Source organism: Falco biarmicus, chromosome 10, assembly GCF_023638135.1.
Source record: "Falco biarmicus isolate bFalBia1 chromosome 10, bFalBia1.pri, whole genome shotgun sequence".
Taxonomy (NCBI): domain Eukaryota; kingdom Metazoa; phylum Chordata; class Aves; order Falconiformes; family Falconidae; genus Falco; species Falco biarmicus.
In genome coordinates, this window is record NC_079297.1 from 18,727,176 (window position 1) to 18,755,080 (window position 27,905).

Below are 27,905 nucleotides of genomic sequence, written 5' to 3' on the forward strand. Positions count from 1 at the left end.
GGTAATTCAGTGCTCCCAGCACTAGCAGTAGACACTAGGCTTCATAACAACTATTCACTGCCGCAATGCTCGCCAGGCCTCTTCTGCAACTTACTTTAGCTCAACTGTAGCTGTATTTTTAAATTGATTTGGGAAACTTCTGCAGTGCCTGCAACTTGCTCAAGGACCAGAGAGTTATTTTCTGGCATCTCCTGTGAGTAATGGTAAAGTTACTTACTAGTCAGGTACCTGTTCCCTATCCTGGTGGTTTGATCTTATTTTGGTTTTATTATTAACCACTTTTGCTCGGTTTTGAGCACTTGTGTCATTTCCCCTCTAAAACCAAAAATGAGATACAGGGGAACCATTAACAAACTTCAGCAACTATAGGGTAGTAACCCCATAGAGCAATAGGAGAGAAAAAAAGAGTGCTGACAAGGAGCAAATATGGGGTAGAAATATGTAGAAGTGATCTCAAGTAGATAGAAGCCTGGCATGGAGGAAGCTCCCACCTCAACCAGTGCTCCCACCAAGCACACCACCATACCTCCTCAGCAAGGAGCTCAGGATGCTGCTGGGTCACTGCATCATCCCACCAAGGCAGGACCTCAGCCTGCAGATGGGAATTTAACCTCAGGGATGAGGGACAGGTACTTTAATCAGGGCAACCCTGAGGTGCATTGCTCTCCATACATCCCGGCCCACACAATTGTCCTTAATAGAACCAGATGCCAACACACTGACCCTCCAACTCGGTGGCTTTGGGGCCTGGACTAGCTCTGTCAAGCAAGGCAGCTGGAGAACTGCACTTTGTCATTAACAAGGAAGAAAGTTTCTTTCCTATTAACCCCTGCTAATTAGTCTCTCATGGCTTGTTAAGAAGAATGAGGTAAGTTGACTACAAGTCCACTGAGGAGCTTTCATGGTGATTAGAAAACTTTCTTGGTAAACCCCAGAAGGTCTTGTTAAGTTGATGACTCCTGGAAGGGTGGTTGATCCCTGAGGACCACTTCTTGCTCTGGGAAGGGCAGCAGCATCCTTCGTGATGGAAATAGCTATAACCACCTGTACGGCGAGAGCCTGGGGCTCAGGCCTGCTGGAGGGCTTTCTGTGCTGGTATGAGCTTGGTCATACACTCGCATCAAAGAGAGACATCCTTGTCCTCATAATGTGTGCAGATAACATGGTCCCCTTGGTTCTCACTAATGGGGTGATTTGTCCCTGCCTGCTTTTGACCCCCTAGCAGAAGAAGCTGGGGAAGCTTGTTGCATTTCTCCTCACCGTTGGACCTCCTCAAGGACACCACACACCTTGAATTTCTTGTCATGAATTGCCTTGGGATAGATTTGCTTGTGGTTTTTTTTCATTCTTAAACTACGAGGCAAGTTGAAGTACACTACATAAATCCTCTGTGTCTGACTGGTTTTCATAAATGTGGTTTTCCTACCATTATGGATCTCAGACCATAAGAATAAGCATGGGAGTGGGTTCACCTGACTCTCAACACCTAAATAATTCATTGTCTGATTGTGAAACAGTCAGCCAGGTCTGCTCTCTAATATGTGGGAGTAAAGGGATGTTTTATCACATCCTAGGACAGAGGGTAGGACAAATGTGGTGCAACAGGAGCTGGTCTGAACATCAGAAGGCCAGGCACCATGGACCCGCTGTCTGTGGTATAAGAAATACTATTATTTATTATAGAAGAAATAGAATATTATAGAAGAAATAACTGGGACAGCTCAGGAGCAGAGGCATGTTACTTCATGACACATGGAGCTTCACCTGAGCTACTGATTTGGGCATAAATTGGGCTTATTCTCGGAGACGCAGTTCAGCAGGATCTTGGGGGTGTAGATGGAGGAATACCAGAGATCCAGGAAGGACAAGTTCCCTGTGAAGAAGTACATTGGGGTATGGAGCCATGAGCTATGGCCTATCACCCTGATGAGGGTGATGTTGCTCCTGGGGGTGGTGATGTAGGCTATGGTGAACACCATGAACAAGAGAAGCTGCACCTTCAGGTCAGTGGTGGACCCCAAGAGGATGAAGCTGGTGACTGAACTGTGGTTCCTCTCTGCTAGGGACAGGGGAAAGGGACTGAACTGGACACATGGATTAAGGTAGCTATTTGATATTTGTAGTGTGGGGTCTAGGTACACCACCTAAGAGAACTTCCATGTTGCTGGTGTTGCTCTCTGTACCAAAACACAGCTACACACACACACACAAGAAAAAAAGTCTGCACCTGTAGATGACAACATTCAGTTAAATCATGCTCAGAGTCAATAGCTAAGTATGCTAAATAAGAGCACTGAGGTAGCTAGAGATCATCTGGAAAAAAAATCCCCTACTACAGTCTGTGACTCAAAAAATATTTCCAATTCCATTTAGGTATTCCTTTCTGGAGCCCTGCAGGCTGGAATGCACCAGGAGCATCTCACACCAGCTTGGGGGACTGGCACCAGACCACCCACCACATGCTAATGCCATGGACTGATTCACTTCACACCTTATCATTCATCTTTTCCCCCTTTGAGCAGCTGAGTGCTCATCAAGCCACTGTTGAAATGGTACAGATTTTTGTGGAATTAAATTCAGCTTCAAGCACAGCTCATGAGCGTATTTGGGGTGAGCTGTGCACTGCTCCAGCCCACGCAGACCAGCTGGTTTCCAGAGGTGATGGATCTGCCCCAGCCAAGTACAGAGTCCCCTTATGCATTTGTCTGGGTGGCTTCTCTCATCCTCAGGACAAATTTGTGGAAGTCAGAGACCAAAACCTGCCAGGTGTCTTAGGGGAAGAAGCCACACAGGCTCTCAATACTTTTTTTTTTTTTTTTTTTGGTTTTGCTTTCTGTATTGCCTTAAATTTAAATTCATTAGAGGATTTTTGACCTTATTGCACACTTGAGCACAGATTGTATTTTATAAATTATTATTACATATTATATATTATATATTATATATTATATATTTCCTGTCTGATTAAGATTTAATGAACAGAATAAGGATAGCTAGTAAAAACAGTAACACAGATGCAGTCCAGCAGAATTTGTAATTTTTCAAGCTGATGGTACTTTTCCTAATTTTGAAACTACCATAGACATATACCATAGACATAGAAACTACCATACCATAGACACATGACAGAAAATGCTGCTCTTGTCTCCTTAGACACAAATTCTGCTGAAAATCTGGGCACCTGAGATTATTACCAGGCAGCCTGGGTATCTGCAGAGTTTGTCTGAGGGGGTTCATAGCACCTCTGGTTGCTCATTGGCAAAACAAATACGCATATGGACAGGCAATATTATTCCTGGTAATAATGGCAGCAATAAGTGGTGTCTGAAATGGAGCTGCTGGAGGTTCTGAAAGCAGCAACCTGCTCCAACAAACTAATACAGAGAGACCTCCAGCTCTGTAAACTAAAATCTCTTGGAGAAAGAGGATGGGAAAATGTTTCATGAATCCAGGCATCAAAACCACAGCGCCATGGATAATATGTGTCAGAACGCTTGGACCCAGTGAGCAGACCTCAGTGAAAAGAATTTTGTTTGGGTAATACTGCCGTTCTGGTGTTGATTTGAGTTTAGCTTAGGTCATTGCCATTGCCTTGCTCTTCTCATCAGTGCTCATAGCAAAAGTAAAAAAGAAAAATAATTTTTTTAAAAAGCTAACATTAAAAAACCTCGGGGGGGGGGGGGGGGGGGGAGAGGGGAACAACATGACAATTATTGTCTTACCGAAGCCAGCAAAGGCAAAGATCAACGTTTGGGGTGGGTTTTGAAGCAAGAGGGTGCTAACATAGGGAGATCATGTCAGCAGAAATGGTTGCAAGAAATATCTTTGCATTGCCAAAATTCAGTTTAAGTGACACTAGGAAGGATACTTGAGAAAATTAGGTAATAACCAGGGGTGACTGCAGAAAAAAGTTGGGGTTTGCTTTTGGTGAATCATGTAGACTTTCACTTTTCATCCACTCCCTCTCCTCAGCATGGGGGAGGGGGGAAGGTATCTTCTTAAATCCAGATGTCCAAAGCAAATTGTTCCTGGTCTTCATTAGTGAGCCTGGAGGTGAAGTTTATATTCTGGGTGGATTTTGCTTGTTGTTAAGCTTCTATTCTCCATGGACTGGAATGCCTCCAAGGCCACAGAAATGAGTATAAATACCACTTGGGCACCAGAAGCTACAGAGGGGGCTTGTCTGCTGTCTGCAAGGTGCAGCAACAAGCCACCCTCAGTGCAGTTTTTAAGGAAAGAGTCCTGAAAAGCACCCTCAGCATTTGTTTGAAGATGAATTATGGCCTCAGTCACTATCTGGAGAAGCAACCGAACTCACCCCAGTTGCATGGAGCTGCACTGAAGATCTGAGTTTTGTTGGAGAATTCATGTCCATGGTGAGGACATCTTCTGTTCTGGCTAGTCCTCAGCCCTGAACCTGCTCTGAAGTGGTGGGACATGCAGAGACATCACGAGGCTAAAGTAGGCACCCCTTTCTCTTTGTTTTATGGACTTGAAGGTAGTGAGATAGAGAAAAGAAAGGACCAAACGTGTCAGATATCTCATTTATAGCAACAAGGCTGAGAACAGCAGAAGGAATCCTACATGGGAGGACGACTCTTCTGCTTTAAAGTTTAGATGACATAAAGCAAAGAGACATGTAGGTGCTTTTTCACAGGTGCCACCGTAATAGCAAGGGATGGTCCTGATGGCCAAGGCGAGAGGGTGCTCATTATTGGGTTCAGCTGGGATGGAGTGAATTTTCTTCTCCATAGCTGGTGCAGTGCTGTGGTTTGGATTTAGTATGAGAATGTTGATAGCACACCGATGTTTGTAGTTGCTGCTGGGTGATGTTCGTACTAAGTCAAGGACTTTTCAGTTTTTCTGGCTCTGCCAGTGAGAAAGGGTGGGTGCAAGAAAGGGAGGGGACACAGCTGGGGCAGCTGACCTCAATTAGCCAAAGGGCTATTCCGTGCCATTTCATGTCATGCATAGTATATAAGCTGGGGGAAGAAGAAGGAGGAGGAGGGATGGCATTCAGTGTGATGGTGTTTGTCTTCCTCAGTCCCCATCGCAACTGCTGGAGCCCGGCTGCCCTGGGGATGGTTGAGCAGCTGTCTGCCCGTGGGAAGCTGTGAAGGAATTCCTTGCTTTGCTGTGCTTGTGTGTGGCTTCTGCTTTGCCTGTTGAACTGTCCTTACCTAATCCACGAGTTTTCTCAGTTTTACCCTTCCACCCTGATGTAGGGGGGTGAGGGAGTGGCTGCCTGGGGCTGTGCTGCTGGCTGGGGTGTAACTGTGCTGGTTACCTACAGCCCAGGCTGTGGTACCTCCCCTCCCTGCCCAGCTCCGCTCCTCCTGTTTGCTTGCATGGCCTCGGCTCTACATCCAAGTGAGTCTCCCCATTGTCACTGTGCCACCGCAGACTCCCCTTCCTGTGGGGTTATCAAGGCTGTGTATACTGAAAAGTGTGTGTGTTTGTGTCAGCTTTAGAAGAAAAATGCCCATGGTTTTGCTCTGCTTTGTTTTGCAAAGGGAAATGAAAGTCAATGGGAAAAGTATTTCTGCAAACTGAATAGTTCCATGTGGGTTTATTTTTAAAAAAACAATTCTGTTCAAAATGTACTTGTAATTTACTAAGGAAAAAACCAAAATCTGTTAAACATCTGAATTTAAAAAAATATGGTTATTACTGAGAAATGCCCAGTGGATTGACCTTGCTGCCATGTTAAATGTCCTCAGGAAAGCACAACTCGGAAGCTGTGCAGGAGCTGACATGCTAAACCTAGGTGGGTGTTCTCACTGTTCAAATTGACAGGTAGGTCTTGGCTTTAAGATCCTTTCAAAGCTGCTGGATGAAGGTTTGGCTTTTCCAAGGGCTATCCAGAGTCCAGCTGATGTTTTATGACCTTCCAGTAGGAAGAGCTCTGCCTCCATGTGGTGACACTGAGGAAGCTGAGGGTCCTGCTGAGCTGCTCAAACCATTATCTGCCATTTTATCTGTCTCCCACAGGTGGAATTTGTTACAGAGAGTGGCACCTGTCAATCACACTGATATGCATGACTTCATTCTTGTGGGGCTGACCATCCGCCTGGATCTCCAGGTCCCCCTTTTCTTGGCTTTCCTGGCCATGTACACAGTGATGCTATCGGGAAACTTTGGGATAACTGTATTAGTTGGGAGTGATCTTCACCTTCACACCCCCATGCACTATTTCCTTGGCCACTTGGCTTTTGTCAACATCTGCTATTCCTCCATCATCCTCACCAAAATTCTGGTGCAGATCTTGACAGAGGAGAAAACCATTGGCTTCTTGGGGTGTGCAGCCCAGCTCTGCTGCTTTGTCATTTTAGGGGTCACTGGTTTGCTGGCCGTGATGGCCTATGACAGGTATGTGGCCATCTGCAAGCCCCTCCTGTACCCCACCATCATGGGTCCTTGCCTGGCCAGGTGGTTGTGAAGCAACTAAGCATCCTGCCAGGGTGTCTGGCAGGGTTTCATTAGGAAAAACATCATCACTATCTACTAGAGCACAAGATTAAAACCCACTAATAATGAAGCAAGGGATGAAGTCACCATAGCTGATCTCATGGAGACTGCCTCCCTGCCTGAGAGCTGGGGGTCCCTTGCAAACTGATGGCTTGGGAAAACTGGACTACAGTGACAGAATTCATTTTCAAGGGGTTCACAGATCACCTTGACCTCCAGGTTACCCTCTTTGTGGTTTTCCTGCTCTTCTATGTCATCACGGTGGTGGGAAACCTTGGCATCATTGCTGTAGTCTGGCTTGATTCCCAGCTTCAGATGCCCATGTACTTCTTTCTCAGCAACTTGTCCTTCTTGGATCTCTGCTACTCCTCCGTTGTGACACCCAAAATGCTGCTGAGCCTCTCATCGGAAAGGAACACTATTTCTTTTGCTGGCTGCTTCGTACAGCTGTATTTCTATGTTGCTTTGGTAACTGTGGAGTGCTACCTCCTGGCTGCCATGGCGTACGATCGCTACCTGGCCATCTGCAGCCCCCTGTGCTACCCTGCTGCCATGTCCCAGGAGCTCTGCGCTGCCCTCTTGGTGGGGTCCTACGCTGTTGGGTTTGTCAGCTCGCTGGTGCTCACAGTGGTTGGGCTGAGGGTGTCCTTCTGCAGCCCCAAGGTCATTGACCACTTCTTCTGTGATGGGCCACCACTCTTTAAACTGGCCTGCTCTGACACTTACCTCAACCAAGTGCTGACACTCGCTTTTGCGGGCTTCCATGGGGTCACCACCATATCAGTCATCCTCATCTCCTACGGCCGCATCCTATCCACCATCCTGAGGATGGGCTCTGTGCTGGGCAAGCGCAAAGCTTTTGGGACCTGCTCATCCCACATGGTGGTTGTTGCCATCTTCTACGGGAGCCTCCTCTTCATGTACCTGCGGCCCAGCTCCAGCTACTCCCTGCCCAGGGACAAAATTGTTTCTGTCTTTTACACAGTGGTGACCCCCATGTTGAACCCCTTCATCTACAGCCTGAGGAACCAGGAGGTGAAGAGAGCTGTGAAGAGAGTGGTGGGGAGAATGACTGTTTCCCTGCCAAAGCGGTAAACAGCTGGACATTTAGGCACTGGTGGGAATGGGGTCTGTGTTTTGGGGTTGTCCTGAAATCAGGGAGAAGACGTGATAATTCCTCTAAATATTAATGTCCCTTTTCAGACTGGCTCTATGGATGTGGGATTAATTTGTTACACACCTGCCTCCAGGCAGTGCATCTCACAACAGGAGAAACACCTGCTTGTTGAAGAGCCACCAAAGGCTGATCTGTGAGGGAAGATGCTCAAGTGTGCAGCTGGTTTTTGAGTACCTGGGGGCAAATGTGTGCTGGGTTTTCTCATGGACCTGCTGTTCCTTAGGCAACTGCAAGTCACCTCTCTCTCTCCAAGGGAAATAGGATGACAAGGCTCAGCCCTGTGAAAATAACATGTTTGTGAGGTTCCTGCCTGAGGACTTGGACCGTTTTGTTCTCAGATGTCTTTGGCCTGAGCCCACTCGTGGTCACCCTGTCCTACAGCCTAGACATCATTCACCAGCTCAGTGGGCTCCATCCCTACCATGTGCTGTGCCTCTTCCAGCCATGAGGTGCGACCTACAGATTTTAGGTGAACTTGAGTGCTTCCAGGTAATCCCCATGGCCAATGGGAGCGTGCAGGAGAACAAATGGAGCAGACCAGGAGGCTTGGGTGGGAGAGGAGGAAATGCTTCCCAAAAGCTGCAGGAAACGGGGACATTTGAGAGGAACTTCTCTGAATCCTCTTCTTCCACAGTGGCCTATCAAAGAACGGGCAAAGGCTTTCTTAAAATGTTCTACTGCACTTTAACCCTGCAATGTGTTTTTTACAGCAAATAAATAGTTCAAACGCCATTGTTGCTGTATGGCACTGGGTACTGGGCAGTGCTGGTTCCTCAGCGTGCTCTTCACTGGAACGTTCTCGTCTGGGTAGTCAAACTGAGGAATGTACAGTAAAGCAAAATATGTTGGGTCACTTGCAATAGAAATAGTCTTCCTATTTTTTTTCCTCTGATGTTCTCCAAGCATGTAGCTCTCTGTATTGGAAGGTCCATAAATTGTGGGATTTAACTGCCCAGTTTTGAGGTTTAGAGTGGTTAAGATTACATCTGATTTTAATCTCTCTCACTAGCAGGAAAAAGACCATGATATTTTTAAAAATAAATATGGGAAATGGCTGGGGTGAATTATGTTGCATAAAGGCATAACGTTTCTTATAGGAAATGCAGCGTTGTTGTCTGACACATTTACGTTCCAGACATCTCAGTTTAGGGGGGCTGAAACCAACCCAAGCTATGGGTAATGTCACTGCCATATGTCAGATTTCAGTGTATATTGTGTTTTCATGGCTTTATCTATATATTTTTTATTTGCAACTCCTCCTTTCCATTTCTACCTCCTTTATAAGAGGGACTATAATTATTATAGGCCAAAATTATAATTAGAATTATTCAGTTATAATTAAAATTAAAACTGTAATTATAATAGGCCAAAAATAGCTTTATATGCAGCAATACACAACACAGCTCCATAGTTGATAGTAGGGAGGTGAAGAATTTAGTGATAAACTTTTCAAAGGTTTATACCTACTCACCTGATAACTATTTGTGTATCTGCTTTCTATAAATTGTTTTGCCACCTTCATCATTCTTTTCTAAGAAGCGAAAGAAGTTTCTTTTGTAAATAACTGGAATGCATATTTTTATTTATCTTTTCAAGAGAGAGGGATGCTTTGAGTTGTACCTAGAAGACTGGTAACAAAGCGGGAACAAACATGAAGCAGTGGGGAAAGTGTTGACACAGAAACTCCCCAAACAGAATTATAGCATCACAGAATCACTGAGGTTGCAAAAAACCTCTGAGATCATCAAGACCAACCGTTAACCCAGGGCTGCCAAGTCCATCACTAAGCCATGTCCCCAAGCACTGCATCTATGTGTTTTTTGAACACCCCCAGGGATGGAGACCCCACCACCCCCTGGGCAGCCTGTCCCAGTGCCTGACCACCCTCCCAGTGAAGACATTTTCCCTGACACCCAACCTGAACCTCCCCTGGCACCACCTGAGGCCGTTCCCCCTTGTCCTGTCGCTGTTCCCTGGGAGCAGAGACCGACCCCTCCTGCCCACAGCCCCTGCCAGGCAGCTGTAGGGAGCCATCAGGTCCCCCCTGAGCCCCCTCCTCTCTGGGCTGAACCCCTCCCCCAGCCTTGTGCGCTTCCCATGGGCAGGCAGGTGCTCATCCATCCCCAGGACAGCCCCAGCATGCATGATGGGGACTTAGGAAGACAAACACCATCACTCCCAGTGTCCCCCCCTTCCTCCTTCTCCCCCCAGTTTCTATACTGGGCATGACATTCTATGGTATGGAATGCCCCTTTGGCCAGTTCAGGCCAGCTGCCCTGGCTGTGTCATCTCCTGGTTTCCCACGCCCCTCCAGCCCTCTCGCTGGCAGGGCCTGAGGAGCTGCAAAGTCCTTGGCTTGGTATGAACATTATCTAGCAACCAGAACCATCAGTGTCCTATCGACTTTGTTCTCATACCAAATCCAAACCACAGCATTGCACCAGCTGCTAAGAAGAAAATTAACTATGAAACCGAGACAGTGCTGCAGCGTTTCTGCCAGAGCCATCCCTTTGGCCAACTGAATCACACTGGTGGAGTCTGCAGACTGGAAGAGGAGCTGGGACACCTGTAGCTCACGTGTAGGTCCATGTGTCATGCTGACATGGAGCAGGGTGAGCCCAAACCCATCCCGTGTGCCCACCTCTCAGCCAGTCCTCTAGGTTCCACAGCAATACTGATGGAGAACTCATCTGTTCATGTGACCATGTGTGGGTCTCCTTTGGACACGGCAGCTCCTCCTCTGGGCTACACTGTCTGTTGATCCATCTAACTCCACCTGAGATATCATAGGATTTCTGGACATAGGTGTGGCAGATATGGCACAAGATGTAGGAAGACTTGTGTCCTTCAGGGAGCAGGGGAGATGTATGGTGGGTCTCAGATACTCCTGGATACCCATGGCTGAATGGCTGAACCATCACCTTCGTTTCTACTGACTGCAGCAGGTCTAGGCAGCTTGCTCATGTATCTGTGCTTCATGTTGTGGACAACTGACAGATTAATAAATCCCACCTATGGATCAGACATGATCCATAGACAAGCTGCTGTTTATATGGTGACTCTATCCATGCTGTCAGGTTAATCTGAAAGCATGGGCTTCTGTTATTTAAAGGGAAAAATTAGCTGTACTGAAAGAAACAGTGTGAACTGTAAACTCCTGAAAACATTGCAGACACTGAAAGAAGCTGGTGTCTATTGAGTGTGTTGAACAGAGATAAATTACACTGATGCTACCATAAATACGCTCTCAATTTTCTGCTAGCCAAAACCAAACACAATTTGCAGAAAGAACTGGATTAGCAACATCTTTTTTTCCAAACAGGCTGTGATGATATGGTTTTGGTCTTGCAATAGGGGTGGAGCAACAGAACGACCTGGCAAAAGGGAGGAAAAAATGGGCAGGTGAGATATTCCTGGGACTATCTAGAGCACAGTGAAAAGGTTTAATGGATTGTCTATCAATCAGGTCCTGTATAGACATCCCTGTTCTTAAGCATCAGTAGCCTGGAAGCCTTTCAGGCTTGTTCATTGCCTGGAGGCTTGGATCAGCCTTCATCTCTGGTAATCCCACCCATCTGCTCCAGGCATCCATCCAAAGCTAATTATGACAGCCTAAACTGCTTGCAATAGGTGTTTAAGATACTTGGAGTAAATTGCCCTGTGGCTGCACCTTCTCACCTCCCCCTCGATTTTCAGAGGGGCTTGTTGCAGAGTAACTTGTGCTCATTTGGATCTCTACCTTTTCTGTCTCTGGAGGCTGCCAAGTGTTGGAACAGTGATGGGTACTTGTGACAGGGTTGTAGCACAGGATTTTACGCCCCCCCCCACACACATAGCGGAGCCTTTTTTAGCAGTTCAGACTGTTGTGACTCCTGGATTCTCATTAAGGAGCCAGCGTACAATCGAGTTTCATTCCTCTGAGGGATGGGAACAGCAGCCCAAGCCACAGAAACACTTGCTCCCTGAGGAAGGCTGCCCCTTGCCCACAAAGACCTGCCGAGACACAGATAAAAGCCATGTGTTGCTGCAAGCAAAGGACTTCATCAGGTGAAAATATGCAGGAGGCTCCCAGATGCTCAGGAGAGACGTTCTTGTTTACCGGGAAGCTGGGAGGATGGCTTCAGGGGTCCCCCCCCCCAGTTACTGTGCAGGCGTCCCGAGCCTGTAGTGTCACCCCACCTGGAGGAGACCTTGCAGCTTGTAAGAGGAGGTGACCCCATCCGATAGGGGGGTGTGACCATTCCCTGAAAGGTCCAGGTGAGTCCTGCTGGTGCCACCCTGCCCTGGTGTGTGTCACCTGTGGGGAGGCTGCTCTGCTTTACACTGGGTAAAGGTGTGCTCCTCTGGGTTAGTTGAAGGTGAAATATTTCTGCTGGGATGCACTTGGGATGCACTCCAGCATTTCAAAGTCGTAAGATCAGAAATTATGCTGCTTGTGGTATGTTTAAGGAGGCTGGGGGAGGAAGAGGAGAGAACCTTTAAAGGAAAGTTTAGCTCACCCACTGGCCCTGAAATAAAGTGATGTTCGCTTTAAAAATTAAGGAGTGTTTCTTTATAGAAACATTCTGCTCATGGAGAACGGTTCTTCAGTGAGTCTTCTGATCCTGGTGCTCATCTGGTGGGGTAAGACTTGATTCTCATCCTCAGTTCTGTAAAGAATGAATTGTTTTATGCTGAACCTCCACATTATCAGGGTCAGGAACCTGTATTTCACATTTTCATTCTTGTGAGCAGCTTACCCGGGTGTCTGAAGGGAGAGCCAGCAGCTGCTGGGGTTTTGCCTGATGAAAATGAGGTAAAACCAAGCCCCGCATGTGTCCTAACCCCCAGGGTGCCATGCTGTGCCGGGCAGGCTCCCTCTGAGAAGGTTTTCCTCCTTAGATGGCATCTTGAAACAGGGAATTCTCAGCCTGGCGCTCTTTTCCACCCCTTGGCCCTTCCCCTCTGCCCATGCTCTCAGCAACACCTTGTTTTCGCCTGGAAATGAAGTGCACTTTGCAGACAGATGCTGGGGAGAGCACCAGTTGTGACTCCATATTCCAGGACGGAATCGTGGAACCCACTTTTGTCCAGGCTTAGTCCGTACATTACAGTCGGTTCATATACATAAACACTCACAGCTCTCTCCTGGCACTTAAATCGCCTCCGTAAATCCACCTCAGTCCCTTCCATCTCCCAGCCCACCTCTGGAAACACAAGGCACGGTTAAAGTCACCAGCAGGCGGTGGTGGCTCAGGTGCCCATGTAAATGCTTCATACAGGCGACCCCAACACCAGGGCCAGTGCCTGTGCTCTGAGCGCCACGGGGAAATACTTCTTATGGTGTTTAGTCTCTTCATTGTATATTCTCTAAACTGTACCAAGGAAATGTTTGATGCTTACCCCGGTTCAAAATAACACTTTTGGACCCCGGTTTTGCTCGTGGTCTCCGTGGCTTCATCTCCCCAGGGTTTCTGAGGCTGCAGTACTAAACTCCTCCTGTCCTGAAGGAGTTTTAGGATCATGCAACACCCCCTGCCTCTCTCCCTCCCTACTCAACAAATTAGACGGGTGGTTTTCCCCTTCACCTCAATGTCCTTTCCAAAACCAAAAAAGGAAAGCTGCAGTATTTTTTTATTACAATTATATTATTATATTGTATAAATTATAATATTACAATTATAGCCAGAAGACAGTGCCAAAATCAGAGCTGTCCTGTTCTGGGTGCCTTATCACGATCGGTTTGAAATGGGGAGGAAGGGAAACAAATGTGGAAAAAGCACTTAATCCCGGAGGTCGAGGGCAGAGCTGGGGATTTGGTCTGTGTCACCTGCACCCCCAACTGCTGCTATATCTGTTGACCTCAACAAACTGCAGGTACTAAAACAGGATTCTGCAGTAGAGATAAACCTGCCCAAAGGTCTGCCCACGGTGAGAAAGTGAGAGACCCTCCGCAGCAACTCTCTGCAGGGCGGGGAAGGTGTTTGGGAAAGCCGGGACGCTCTCCCTCCAGAAAGGACCTCCTCTTCCCTTGGACTGTGAAGGAGGATGAGCTCAGAGCAGATGGCTACAGTGCAGTCCATCCCACTCTAGCACCCTAGGAAGGCATGGTCTGGGCACCTTGGCTCTACAGGGTGTCAGTTATCAAGTTATCAGTTTCAGTTCCAATAAATAAAGGCATGGTTTCCACTGTCCTGCATTTCCAGGCTCTCTCCTTCCTCAGCAGACACGAAGCCCTGAATGGCCCAGCAGAATCACACCTCAGTGGCAGAGTTTGTTCTTGAGGGCCTGAGTGACCGAGTGGAGATGAAGGCAGCCCTCTTTGTGCTGTTGCTGCTCACTTACACCATCACCCTTTTGGGCAACACAGGGATAATTATCGTCATCCAAGGTCACCCACAGCTCCATACATCCATGTACTTCTTCCTTGGCAGCCTCTCCGTTGTTGACATCTGCTTCTCCTCTGTGATTGCCCCCAGGACCTTGGTGAACTTCCTAGTGGAGAGGAAGACCATTTCCTTTGTCGGCTGCATGGGCCAAGCCTTCTTCTACATTGTCTTTGTGACAGCCGAGTGTTTCCTGCTGGCTGCCATGGCATACGACCGGTACGTCGCCATCTGCAACCCCCTGCTCTATTCTGCTGTTATGACTCCGGGGCTTTGCATGTGGCTGGTGGTGGGGTCCTACATCGGGGGTGTCCTGAACGCCATCATACAGATGACCTTCATCATCAGGCTGCCCTTCTGCAGGTCCAACGTCATCAACCACTTCTTCTGCGATGTTCCTCCCCTCCTGGCTCTGTCCTGTGCCAGCACTTACATCAATGAGATCATCCTCTTCTCCTTGGCCGGCATCATTGAGCTCAGCACCATCTCCATCATTCTGGTCTCCTACATCTTCATCTCCTTCGCCATCCTGAGGATCCGTTCAGCTGAAGGCAGGCAAAAAGCCCTCTCCACCTGTGTGTCCCACCTGACAGTGGTGACCATGTTGTATGGGACGACCATCTTCATGTATCTACGCCCCAGCTCTAGTTACTCCCTGAACACCGACAAAGTGGTCTCCGTCTTCTACACGGTGGTGATCCCCATGCTGAACCCCCTCATCTACAGCCTGAGGAACAAGGAGGTGAAGGATGCTCTAAGGAGAACAGCAGAAAGGATCATAGTCAGGCTCTGAACCTCATCCTGAAAACCTGACACAGGAACGTGGGTAACATGGGGATTTCTCCCAGAGGCTGTGGAGCTTCCGTCCACAGAGATATTCAAAAGTTGCCTGGATGAGTCCATGAGCAGCCTGATGTGGCTGTGAAGTCAACCCTGCTTTGAGCAGGACATGGAATAATTTTTGATCAGAAAGGACATTTAGGTCTCTGGTCCTATGAACAATATATGAGTGTGTGTGTATATATAAAAATACAATATTCAATGTATATTATGCTATTTATTTATATATAATGCAGTATATTCTTGTGTTAAATGTGTATGCCAACACACATACGTCACTGATTTTTCTTGTTGCTCCCCAGCCCCAATTTATCTGGGGCCTCAATCATTTTTAGGCTGGGCTGGGGAGGCGGCTCCTGTGAAAAACTCCTTCTAGGAAGGATGGGAACACAGGAGCTAAATGGATAAACTCTGAAGTTTTAATGCACTTATGGCGATGGGATATTGTGCATAAGCCAAATGAACAAATTATAAACTCTTAAACAGGTCTCTGTTGGAAACCAGGCTGCTGAGTTGAACTGCAGGGTTAAACTGATCTCTGTCACTTCTTTTTAGGCACCTATACACCCTTCATTCTTTCCTTCACAATTTCTGTCTTTCAAGGCCTTGAAACAAAGCTCTAATTAGTTTTCTAATTTATGCCCAAAGTGGTTTGTTAAAACCAAAGACAATAATATTGTCAGTAGCGTTTGCATCCAGAGATTTCCACTTTGGCGAGAGGCAGCAGGGAAAAGGAATTTAAAAGGAAGAAAAAAACTCCCAAACACTGTGAAACAAACAAAAAAATAATAAATGAGGGTAATAATAATTAAAAAAAGGTCTTGATTTCTTATGCAAGAACTAATTCCTGCCAGAAATGGCACCTCCCCCTTTTCATCATCTTGTGAGTAGGAACCTGTGGTTGCTGTGAGAATGCAATGCTGCCAGAGGGAACGGTAACCACAGCCCTCTCCCCCGCAAAAAAACCCTTTTCTATTTCTTTAGCAGTTTGTCACTCAAAGGTATGAGCTGTCCCTGATCAAATCATCTTAACAAGCTCCTCTGGGAGGGGAGTTGGATGATCGTCTGGGACGGAGAAGGCTTGGCTGGGTCAGGAATGGGGATTTTCCACCTCTGGTCACTTGATGTGAGCTGTATTGTCAACAGGGGGAAAATACCCCCCAGCACACTGAAAAATAACCCCCACAGCAATGTAACCCTGCACAGCACATGGAGCTTTTATTTTATTATGTTATGTTATGTTTTCGTGTTATGCTAGGTTTGTTATGTTATGTTTGTTATGTTATGTTATGTTTGTTATGTTATGTTATGTTTTGTTATGATGTTATGTTATGTTTGTTATGTTAGGTTAGGTTTGTTATGTTATGTTTGTTATGTTATTTTTTGATATGAAAGTGACCAGCCTGAAGCTGACTCTTACTGTGGCTGGCGAGCTGTGACAGCGTACAAATATACCTGCTCTTTAGATGTCCCTCTCCTTCTCAAAAGTTGCCTTTCTTCTGCTTCTGAATAAAATCCATTCCTGTTTATACATGGATGATTTATTTTTGTTCCTGCTCTCTACCCTTGTGCTCTGTTGTCAGCCCCAAGGGATGCAGAAGTAACTGTCCCTTCCAGATACTAAAGGAGTGCTGGAAGGGGAAAATGCTAAGTGGCTAGAAAAATACTGATCAGGATTTCTGATACATTGTCACCATCTATTGGACATTGTTGGAAATAGCCGCTCCTTTTTATTTTAGGTAAAACCTTTTTCTCCTGTGCCAGCAAGCCTTGGGTAGCGAACGGTGGGAACTGAGCGATAGCACCTAAATACCACAAGCCCATGGTGCTGCCTCTGCGATGGCTGATCCCATCCACATCGCTGATTTTCTCAGCATCAGCTCTTGAACCTGTTAAAAATGAACAGGCACTGTCGGATATTTGAACAAGCCGCCCTTACCAAGCTCCCCTTGCATTTAGAAACGATACTTTAAACTGCAATTTAATTTTTCCCCCCCTAATGCAATTCTTGGGCGAGGTTTCAGGTTGTAGGAAATTTAGATTATCGAATACTATTTTTCTCTTAAACCATCTGGGCCAACTCTACCCAACTTGAAATGGTAATTCCTGGTTTTTTAGATTACCACCTCCTACAGCAACTGTTTCCTACAGATCTACAGATCCCTCTCAGAAAGGGTTCCTGCAGCACATCTTTCTTCCTAACAAACCCATCCTAGATTTTACGATAAAGGCAAATGAAAATACATAGAGAGATCTGAATTTTTATCCTACGTAGGTGAAGGATTTCATTTGTTGCTGTTGACTTATGTAAACTGCATCCATCGCTACCTAAACGGTCCCAGGTGGGCAGCTGCCCTCAGTGCCCTCGGGTGCTGCATTAAATGGATGCTGCTGCCTATATAATCACCCTGCTCCTGGGCCGCTCTGGGTGAGTTTGTCCTGGTGGCCTTCTCAGGGAAGAAACCCACCCTTTGCTATAGAGCACTGAGTGCTAGGTGGATAAAACCAGGAATGTTCCTTACTAGCTGGGGTTTTTTTGAGCAGATGAAGCCGTGACTTTGGTCCTTTCATGGAAGGCACTGCGGCCAGTGCAGCCCCCTCGCGGCTTTCGAGGCAAAGTATCAGAGGAGTTTCTGGCTGAAAAATAAAGGCAGGTACATCAAAATGAAAAATGAATTTACTTTTTTTACTCTAAATATCAACATAAACTGAAAAAAAAAGGCAGTGCTGGATTTCTCATCCTGTGCAGTCTGTACCAAGCATTGAATGCTTCCAAGAAGAGCTGCTCCATGGGGAAAGAGTAAGAGGTTTTCAAGTACAGCTATCGCACATGACACACAGATATTACAAAGACTACCTTCTGGAATTTTTTTAGGATGTGTGAAACTATGAAAGGCAACATTTTTGAGCAGGTATTGTTCAAACACCTTACGCTGTCATTAATTTTAAAACCCAATTGGCTGTATATTGACCGGGCAGTGGAGGCTCTTGGGGTCGCTTTGGGCTTGGCTGGCACTGACCCTCACTTGATCTGGCAGGTCCGTCGAGGTGAAGATGTCATTCCCTGACCTGTTTCACCCTGGGCTCTGTGAATGCTGTGAAGAGCAAAGCTGTGGAAGTGTGGGTGGATGTTGCATGGGAGAAGACACGGCTTCCCAGCCAGGCTGGGGAACGGCTGTGAGGGTTCAGCCGGCCCCGAGAGCAAAGCAGAAGAAATCCCACTTTGTCCCACCGCTCCCACAGGATTCCCAGGACCCAGGGCAGCCTGTCCTCACCGGCTCTGTCTCAGGCTGGCAGAAACCATCACCCTGAGAAAGCAGAGGGATACTGGAGGCGTGAGCACAGGCTGCTTTTACTTCACATTTTAAACCATCCCATTAACCAAGTTTTTCTGCAGTCACTAGTCTGGGCTGTAAGACCCTCAAACCCCCAGCTACCCAAATGGTATGTTTTAGCTCTATAGCTCTGGCACCTTCCCCTTGTTCCTGTACTGAGATTTTGAGGATAACGTCCCCCACAAGAGTGGGCTGTCTGGACTGGACCAGGAGGATGCACTGTGAGGCTCTGCCTGGTGCAGGGTCTAGGCAGCGGCCAGTCTTTCTCTTATCCATACCGTGAGTTAAATCTTGGAAAACACTAAGGAAAGGCTGCTCAGTGAGTCCCAGGGCAGCTTGTTGGAAGGTCTTGTACTGGCTTGCCCAAGAGATGCAAGTTCCTACCCAATTCAGGTAGGAAAGCAAGTACCACAAATGGAGATCCTTTCCCTGGGAGGACAAGGATAAATACTCTGTTAGCAATTCAGCAGAGCGTGGACCAGCCACCCACCTGTTCAGCGTGAGTAATACCTAATCCAAGGCAGCAAGAAATGGGTTTTAAATTTAATTTAGCTCCAGTCCAGTTAATGTCTTCAAGCTGCAGGGAGATGTGACTCCTGGCAGGCAGCTGTCGTGCGTGGCACAACCCGCAGCCTCAAAAACTTCCTGGGTTTGATAGCTACATCTTGGATGGCTTCACACAAAGTGTTTTGTTTGTTGGGTAAAGAAAAATTGAAGATGAGTCTTAGTTTATTGTGGCATTCAGGTCAATTCTCCACCGGCAGCAGAAGTCTGCACCTAGGCAGGACGCTGCCTGAGGGGGAGGATTCAGCCCCAGCCCCAAACAGCTCGATTGTCATTATTGGCAATGCATCTTACAGCACCACGCAGCTTCGCCTCCGGCATCAACACAAGGAGCAGTGAAAAGCAGCTTGAAACCCCCGTTAATAACACTGGGAGACCAGAAGCGTTGCTCACAGGACGGCTGAAATGAGATGTCTGGATCTGGAGACGAACCTCGCCCCTTCAGCAAAGGATCATCACAGAGTTACGACCTTAAAGTTTGGGTCTGTTTGGCAGCCGGCAGGCAGCGTGCGCTCTTGCTTTGCTCTCTGGTGTAACTCTGTCAAGCAATGATTAATGTTATCCAGGAAAAATCAATGTGCGTGTATTCTATCTGTCATAGAGTGTGAGTTTTGGGGCTGCTGATTTCTCCCTGGTGAGCAGAGAGGGACAAGCCTTAATTTATCTTTTATCTCCACGTTAGGCATCATGTCTAAAACAATGTGAGGAAAGACAAACCCTTGTGCACCACCCAGTGCAAACCATGCAAAATTAGTGCACCATCCCAGATGAGGAAAAATTATGCTAAGGTAAGTTGTGTTTTCCAGTGCTTTCACCTGGAAGAGGTGTTCCTGGGACATGGGAGAGATACCTGCTGGGACATGGGAGAGATACCTGCTGGGACACGGGAGAGATACCTGCTCCTCATGTGCTCACAGTGGACTGGGAGCACTCAAAAGATGAGAAATAATTCCGTTTTCTCAGCAGTTACTGTGGAAATAATGGACTTCCATGTGTCAAAGGCTTGACGGGAACTACGACGAAGCCCTGCAATTTATTTAGGCTTTATTCTGGTACGGTGTTGCCCTCCTTCCTCACCTTAAAATACCCACCGGCTTCCAAGCATATCGCCGGTGGTTGTGTGTTGAGGCTGGAGGTGGAGGCTGGCCTTGGGAACTTGTGGTAAGATGAATTCTCTTTGAGAGAGGTTAAAGTGGTGTAACAGGTTGAGAGGCAGAAACTGGCCATTCTCAACATCATTGACAGACTTGGCCTATTAAGCATTTCCATCTGAAAGATGTAAAGCAGCTGAACTGCTTATATATTCAATATGGTTGAAGGTAACAATACGTTTACATCCATGTTTATTCTCCTGGGCTTCACAGACCGAGCAGACCTGCAGATGATATGCTTTGTCTTATTTCTTGCTGTCTATGTGGTCACTTTAATGGGAAATCTGGGAGTAATTATATTAATCAGAACCAATTCATGCCTGCACACCCCCATGTACTTCTTCCTAAGCCACTTGTCTCTCCTGGACATCTGCTACTCCTCTACCATCATCCCTCAAACCTTGCTGAACTTTTTGGTGGAGGAGAAGGTTATTTCTTTCATTAGGTGTGCTGCTCAGCTCTTCTCCTTTGCCACCTGTGCCACCACTGAGTGCTACGTGCTGGCTGCTATGGCTTATGATCGCTACATGGCCATCTGTAACCCCCTGCTCTACTCTGCGGTCATGTCCCAGCGCCTTTGCCTTGGGATGCTGGCTGGTGCCTACTTGGCTGGTGTGATCAGCTCCACCATACACACGGTTTCCATCTTTCGTCTCCCGTTCTGCCGGTCCAAGAGGATCAACCATTTCTTCTGTGATGGCCCACCGCTGCTAGCCCTCTCCTGCTCTGACACCCATGTCAACGAGGCAATTGTTTCTGCTGTGGTGGGGTTCAATGTGCTAAGCACCACAGTCTTCATCCTAGCCTCCTACTTGTCCATCCTCTCCACTGTCTTCAGGATCTCCTCCATGGCTGATCGGCACAAAGCCTTCTCCACCTGTACCTCTCACCTGGTCTCCATTGCTCTGTACTACGGCAGCTCCCTCTTTATGTACCTGCGCCCTGGCTCCGGACGCTCCCTGGGCCATGACGAGGTGGTCTCCATGCTGTACAGCGTTGCAGTCCCCATGCTGAACCCTCTCATCTACACCCTCAGGAACACCGATGTGAAGAACACCATGAGGAAATCCAAAGGTAGGGTCATCTCCGCTTTGTCCACCTGTGGTTCCTGGTGGGCTGAAAGGAGAGGGTTACACTGCTGTGGTGAGGAGGGCTTGGTATTGCACCTTCAGGAGGAAAGGTTAGGTGTTGCACCTTCAAGAAGAAGGAACTAAACACACCTGGAAGGAGGACACCTAAAACCCGTGTTTCTCCCCGACCCAAGGATATGTGCTGCGCTGGGAGGGACAGGACCTTTCCTGGTGGTAACCTGAGACCTGACAGTGACCCTGTACTGAGCAGAAACTTATTTAAATGAGACTTGATGTACATATTGTTTATTATTTAAATATTGGTAAAAAAATAATAATCAACTTCATTTTGGGCTTCAGAGAGGAAAAGGAAGAATGTAGGTGGTGGTTTTGCCCTGCTGGCATCAAACCAGCCGGTGTCTGGTCTCTCATGTCTGATATTAATCAATGTCTTCTGGTGATGTTTCTGGGTTTAGGAGGCTGATAACTGATTTTTCCAGGACTTTTAGCTCCAGACTACAAAGTGAGGTAGTGTGAATCAATGCTGTGATGGTGTGCTGGTCATCAGAGCACTCACGGTAAATGGGGACAAGTCATACCTGAGCCTCTGCTCTGCCCTGAATTTAACTGGGCCTGTAAAGAGCTGGAGCGCTGGTGGGAGGGGGGTTTGGATCTTCCTTTCCCCTGAACAGCCAAGGTGCTGGTGGCCTGGGGTCATCTCGTGATGGAGGTGGAACAAGCATGTTATTCACCCTGCAGATACACACCCTATCCCAGCAGGTATTCCTAGTGGATCCTTTTGCCTTCCCTATATTTTAAAAAAATAATCTTTAAAATCTCTTTTTTTTGTCCTAAAGTTGAGTAAGGATTATTCCCTATTTCTCTGCACACCCACCCACCCCCTTCTATAGCTTTTCCCACTTTACAAGCCTTGGTTCTAGCTCAATACTGAATGGGGAAGAAAGAAGCTAAACGCCATGGGGAAATCCTTTGCCACCCATGTCCAGTGCAGCTCCAGGACTAACCATCTGGAATCTTCTGGCAAAAAGTTTTACATAAAAAACATCTAAAGCCACCTATATGCTTCTCCATCCTTCTTCCCCACACTTTCATAGCTTGGCATTCCCTCCCATCTGCCCCACCCTTATATTTATTTAATATAAAAACTAATGGTTTTACAGTGTCTCTTTGGGTAACCAAAGCTTTCAGGAAATACTGGCACTCAGGATTCATCAACAAACAGCTGGTAAATCTGTGTTAATTGTGTTCTATCCTCAAAGCAGCTGTGTAAAATTATGCTTTTGAGCAAACTGTTGTGTGGTCACCAGTAAAGTGTATGGAAATAAATCTGTCCGCTGGAGAGGACTCCCCACGGCCACACTCAAAGCAGGGATGCTCCGTTCAGTTTGTTTTCAGCATCCTTTAATGCAACGCTAGCTGATCTGTCAGCTTTCCCTGTTGGTGGGAAAGGGAAAGGCTGAAACAGAGAAGTTTGTGATAGTTGGATAAATAAACAGCAAACTGCCCTGGAGCTGTCGTCCTGCAAGAGCAGGTGGTGGCCCTGGAGCTGGGGCAGGTCTGCACAGGAGAGCTGGTCCTGCAGGGGCTGGCGCAGTCGTGAGGGAGGGGGGGTGGAAGGGGCTTTTGCTGAGCAGGTCAAAACCATTATCAGCTGGAGGAGGGTCCTGAGGGAGAACAGCTTGCACAAACACCTGAGGTAATGCTTCGTCTGGGATAAATCCTGTCTGCCAGCCAGCCTGGGCGATCCTGCTCCAGAGCATCTCTCCTCCTGCTGCAGCTTCCACCCATCGGATGGGTTTCCTGAGGAGCTGCAGGCACCACGTCTGCCAACACCTTTCATTTCAACCAAGCAGGTAAAAAAGGGTTTGAGTTTTCCAGGTGGTGACCCTTGTGCTGCCTTGCCCGTGACCTGGCAACACTTTGAAGTGCAGGGGTACGAGCAGGCACGCTGCGAAGCACTCTGCTTCCACCGCACTCAGCTGCTCTCTTTTCAGCTGTTTGTGCACTTCATAGTGCAAAAAGCATGTTACAGTATTGATTAACACCTGAAAAATTCACACCAATCCCTTTTTGAGGGAGCTGGGATGGGTATATAAGTTCCAAGGAGCCAATTGATTCCTTTTTTTAGAAAAAAAAACCATGTTACGGTAATCACTGTTTTTTGTTTTTTTTTTAATTTCTGCATTTAAATGATCAATTGGCAAACCTAAACCAAAAAAAAAAAAAAAGGACACCTCCCCCCGCCACCACCCCCCCCCCCCAAAGAAAAAAAAAAAAAAAGCCCAATTAATACTTCTGTTTTGCTCACATGGCTGAAGAGCAGCCAACTCCCTGCTGTCCTGTTGGGATGAGCAGAACATTCCGGATAAAAGCTTCTGCTCTGCGAGGTCCAGCAGCACGGGCTCATGCTCAGGTGGAGCTCCGTCTGTACTTGGCAAGACTGTAAATATTTTTGTTAGTTAGAATAATTTCTTTAATATTGACATGTTATTTTAATATTTAGCATGGTCTTCACCTTGAAGCTGTTTCAAGTGTGATTGTCCTCTCCGGGGCTGCAAGGTCACGTATGAGCTGGTCGCCACAGGTTGCCTCTGCAGGATGGCCCCATGCACCACTAGGACACGGTTAGTTTGATCCTGGTGATTAAATTGCTGTCGATGGAGAGAAGTGCATGCCTCCAGGGTACCAGTCATCCGGACAGAGCTGCAGCAACGTCTCCACTACCAAGCGACGTTGACCAAGAAGGTCTGAGGTTGGTAGCGTAAAGCAATTGCCACTAGGACTGAATTACCCTCCTGCACTCACTTCAGCCTTTTGTGGTTTTTTTAATTCAGCCTGTCCTGGGGGAGCAGATGCTGTTCCGTGGCCGGGATGTACTGCAGCAGCTGCATCTAAAGGAAGCCCATCTATGCTCTCCAAGAGCATCCATGGCATGAACCCTGTGCCCCAGCAGGGGTTATGAGGTTTCCTTCAAAAAACCACACTCCTGACCCCATCTATGGCTGATCTAGGGACGTTTCAGCTGCGCTGCAGACATCTGTAGGTAGATCTTCCACCAGATAATTCATCTGCAGAGGGGCTGTATGGGAGGGATGGGGCAATCCAAGGTGAAGCTTTAAAAAGTTTGGTGTATATGTGATATATTTGAAGGCTGCTAGTTGGTCATAGAAAGCTCCCTGCCATCAAAGCAAAGCTGTGCTGAAGATGATACCATGGCTCCACCTCCCACCCAGCACACAGGGGGGTTCTTCAAAAGCAGATAAATGTAGAAATTAACCCCCTCCCCCCCCCAAACCAACTATTTCAAGTGCATGGCTTTGTTTCATGATGAAAAGGCTGGACCAGAACTAATGAGGCCACAGAAGAGCACTGATCCAGTCTGGAAAGAAAAAAGAAAAGAGAAAAAAAAATCCCTAAATTTCCAGAAATCAGTGGTGAGAATACACATCTTCTCTGTTTGCCACATTTTGGAATGTGCTTATTTGGCTTCATTTTTTTACACTTGGATAAACATTTTGATATGTCTTAGTGTATCATTAGTACATATAAATCATGTAGAATTATTCTTTTTTAATATCTGACTGTGTAATTAGCTCCTTTACCTGTTTGACTTCAAAGCTTGGGACAAAGACAGAAATAGTTGCCTTGTATTTTTCTAAAAAAACTCCCACCACTTCCTATCACATTTGGTTTACGGATTAAATTCCAATGTTTCCACAGTATTTCTCTCCTAGGGATTTATTTCATTGATTCATTTTATTTCTATGCAAATTCACCTAACCTGTAGAAATGATAGGTGGAGAAAACTTCACCGTCTTGTCTGGCTTCATCCTTTTGGGCTTCTCTGATGCCCCAGAGCTACAAACCACCATCTTCACAATTTTCTTATGCCTGTATGTTTTAATGGTGCTGGGGAACCTGATGATTATCCTGCTCATTAACACCGACCCCCAGCTCCACACCCCCATGTATTTCTTCCTGACCCACTTATCTTTCGTAGATTTTTGCCTCTCCTCTACTGTTGTCCCAAAAGCACTGGAGACCTTCCTTCTGGGGAGAAGCCACATCTCTTTTTTGGGTTGCTTGGCCCAGGTATATTTTTTTGTAGCTTTGATGATCTGTGAGTGCTTCCTCCTGGGGGTGATGGCTTATGACCGGTACATGGCTGTGTGCAAGCCGCTGCTTTACACCACTGCCATGTCCAGGGTGCGTTGCTATGGCATGATGGTGCTGGTGTACACCATGGGCTTACTCAGCTCCCTGGTGCACACCATCCTGGCGGGGAGGTTGTCATTCTGCCGGGCCAGAAGCATCAACCACTTCTTCTGCGAGCTACCCACCCTGTTGCAGCTCTCCTGCTCAGACACCCGTGCAAACCAGATCTTGCAGGTTTTCAATGCTGGGCTTAACGCTGTGGGCTCTTCCCTGATGATCCTGGTTTCCTACACCTACATCCTCCATGCTGCCCTGCAAATCCCTTTGGTCAGGAGGAGGCTTAAAGCTTTCTCCACCTGCACCTCCCACCTGGTTGCCATCACCGTCTTCTATGTGCCGGCGGTGCTCGCTTATGTCCAGCCTCACCAGGCGAGCCGGTGGGACCAGGCGAAGCTGGCCTCAGTCTGTTACACCACCCTGACCCCCACGCTCAACCCCTTCATCTACAGCCTGAGGAACAAGGAGGTGAAGGGGGCCCTGAGGCGCCTGTGGGTGCGAAAGCTGGTGCCCCATCTATCCAAGCTTTGAAAAGGCATTTGCAGCTCTTCGGTACTTGGGAGGTAATAAAGGAATATGTGTTATTGGCCATTATTGCGCTGCTCACGCATAGGGAAATCCCATGGCAAGTACAGGGTGTGGGGAGCCAGTGTGACGGATCAGGCTCCTCAAATGACTTCGGCTTATTTTCATCGTGGCATGAGCCTACAATAATTAATTTAAACAATTGTCAGTGCTTTCCTGGCAAAACTGAAACGGTACCATGATGTTTTGTGTCTCAACTGTGTTAAATGGAAATATTGCCCATAAGGAGGATGCTGCAATGGGAGGTAAACTATTAGTAATATTCCCATTGCCTGCTGGATAATAATTTTTCCCAAATAAGCTTGAAGAACAGAGGATCTAGTTAAGCCAGTGATATATGCAGATCTGCAACGTGACCCAGGCTCTCTGGATTTTTCTAGGAGCAGTTTTGGATCTGCTTTTACCGAGGCTTTGCCAAGCCAGGGATCGGCGAGGTCCCTGTGTAAAGTGGGAAACAGCAGCTGTGTGTAGAAGGGCATAAGGAGGATCCTTGCAGGATCCTGCTGGCAGTGATCCTGGCAAGAGGATTATGTTTAAGCAACGTGAGTGATCTGGCAACAGGCAGCGTGGAATGTGGCCATCCCGGTGAAGGTCCAGCTGTGACCCCAGGTGACATTTGTGACCCAAAGTATAGAAGAATCGTGTGAGAGCACAAAGGCATGGCATCGGCTCAGGGGACCTGGAGCCGTGCTAACGACTGGTTGGGGGTGCACGTACATACGTTGCCAGGAGTGTGTTCCAGCCAGAACCTTCTTGGGATGCCCTGCCTTTACACTTACTGATCTTTTCCTTTTTCGATGGTCCGTGGTTTGACTGAGTTATGACTCTGCTGTACGTCGTCACGTGGCTGAGGTGGAAGATGCTCTAAAGGAAACAGTAGACAAAGGTTTTTCCACATTTAATCAAGATACACCTTTTAAGTTTAATGAACTATACAATTTCTGCAAAGAACTTGGAGCTTGTATCATGATAACGTGAATACATTTTATGTTCTAAAATAAGCACCTTTGTAAACTGTAGTCTTCCTGAAAGAACCGTAAGGAATAATGAATGAATGCAATGGTAACCAGTTAAAACCAGCTGTAAGGTGAAGTGGAATGCTGTAAAGCTTTTAATCAATATTTCTGATGGAATTTTCATGAACAGTACTGGCATTTGGACAATTTCCCTGAGAAACAGAGAACACGGTCTCTGTTTGGGTGGGGTGAGAAGGAGGGATGCAAGTTGTTAACGCACAGCAGAGGAGCTCAGTGCTCCCTTCTGCCCCATCCATCCCTCCTCTGTGCGGGGGGGTACAGTAGAGGATGCTGGATACTCTGCTCTAGCTGTGCTTAGGGCACCGGGTGGGGGAAAAATACCAGTTCTCTTCTCCCCAGGACATCAGGAAGTGGCATCATGGTAATTGCCATGGCCAGCATCACCTGGGCATCCGCCCCCACCCTCTGCCCCAGGCTTGGGGCACTATTTAAGCTCAGCCCTGGGTATCTGACTGTTTTTGGAGCTGTGCTGTAGCTGGCCCTGGGCTTGAATTTGCCCCTTGGTTTCCCCTGTGCTATTGATGGGAGCTGCTGCTGTGCTTGGGCTCTGTGGGATGGTGCCCCATGTTGTGGCTGCCTTCAGCTCCCAGTTTGCCTTCCCTTAGGGAGTGACTTGTCCTCCCTGAGCCATGCTGCATCATGCAAACAGTCAAACAATGTGAGGCAAGACCCTCCAGTGTCCAAGCTAAGGGTAAAGCAAGCTTTTATGAAAGGTAAGTGTTCTAAAGATCTTCCCATCTGCCCCTTGGTCTGTGTCTGTACCTTTCCTGCTCAGCTGCCTGCTCTGGGTGGACTTTATTTTCCTCTGTATCAGGCGTCCACACCTGAGCAAAACCAAGTTTGAATTATTGGTATAATAATACAGTGGGTGTGCTTAGGTTGTGATTTCTATGACTATCTAAAAGAAGTCATGCTAGGGGTATTTATCTTTTGGTTTAGCTATGAAAAAAAGTGTTTGGGCTAAATCCGGTGCAACCATGTGCAAATTGACATTGAGTGACAGCCGACCCCTCTTCTCTCTGTGGGGACCTGGGATCCCAGCCCTCGTTGCTACAGGTCTCTAACAGGTTGTAGTCAGTC

General features: G+C 47.2%; 4 protein-coding genes across 4 annotated transcripts in view; all 4 read left to right on the forward strand.

Moving 5' to 3' along the window:
- SYT7 (synaptotagmin 7) overlaps positions 1 to 27,905 on the forward strand; it is a 271,753-nt gene that overhangs the window by 24,363 nt on the left and 219,485 nt on the right. The gene's annotated exons all lie outside the window — the stretch shown is intronic.
- Positions 6,047 to 7,563, forward strand: LOC130155777 (olfactory receptor 1020-like). Its single transcript, XM_056353428.1, has 2 exons — positions 6,047 to 6,082; positions 6,688 to 7,563. The coding sequence occupies exon 2, from the start codon at positions 6,784 to 6,786 to the stop codon at positions 7,561 to 7,563; it is 780 nt and encodes a 259-aa protein (XP_056209403.1). The 5' UTR covers positions 6,047 to 6,082; positions 6,688 to 6,783.
- On the forward strand, positions 13,859 to 14,803 carry LOC130155827 (olfactory receptor 1052-like). Its single transcript, XM_056353558.1, has one exon. It carries the CDS (start codon positions 13,865 to 13,867, stop codon positions 14,801 to 14,803), a length of 939 nt encoding a protein of 312 aa, XP_056209533.1. The 5' UTR covers positions 13,859 to 13,864.
- Positions 20,059 to 25,734, forward strand: LOC130156156 (uncharacterized). Its single transcript, XM_056354430.1, has 2 exons — positions 20,059 to 21,085; positions 24,779 to 25,734. Exons 1-2 carry the CDS (start codon positions 20,059 to 20,061, stop codon positions 25,732 to 25,734), a joined length of 1,983 nt encoding a protein of 660 aa, XP_056210405.1.

Coding starts and splice junctions, on each gene's coding strand:
- LOC130155777 (XM_056353428.1), top strand. CDS start 6,784: ATGCCCATGTACTTCTTTCTCAGCAACTTGTCCTTCTTGGATCTCTGC.
- LOC130155827 (XM_056353558.1), top strand. CDS start 13,865: ATGGCCCAGCAGAATCACACCTCAGTGGCAGAGTTTGTTCTTGAGGGC.
- LOC130156156 (XM_056354430.1), top strand. CDS start 20,059: ATGGTTGAAGGTAACAATACGTTTACATCCATGTTTATTCTCCTGGGC. Junction 21,086..24,778: donor CCTTCAGGAGGAAAGGTTAG/GTGTTGCACCTT, acceptor CCTAACCTGTAG/AAATGATAGGTGGAGAAAAC.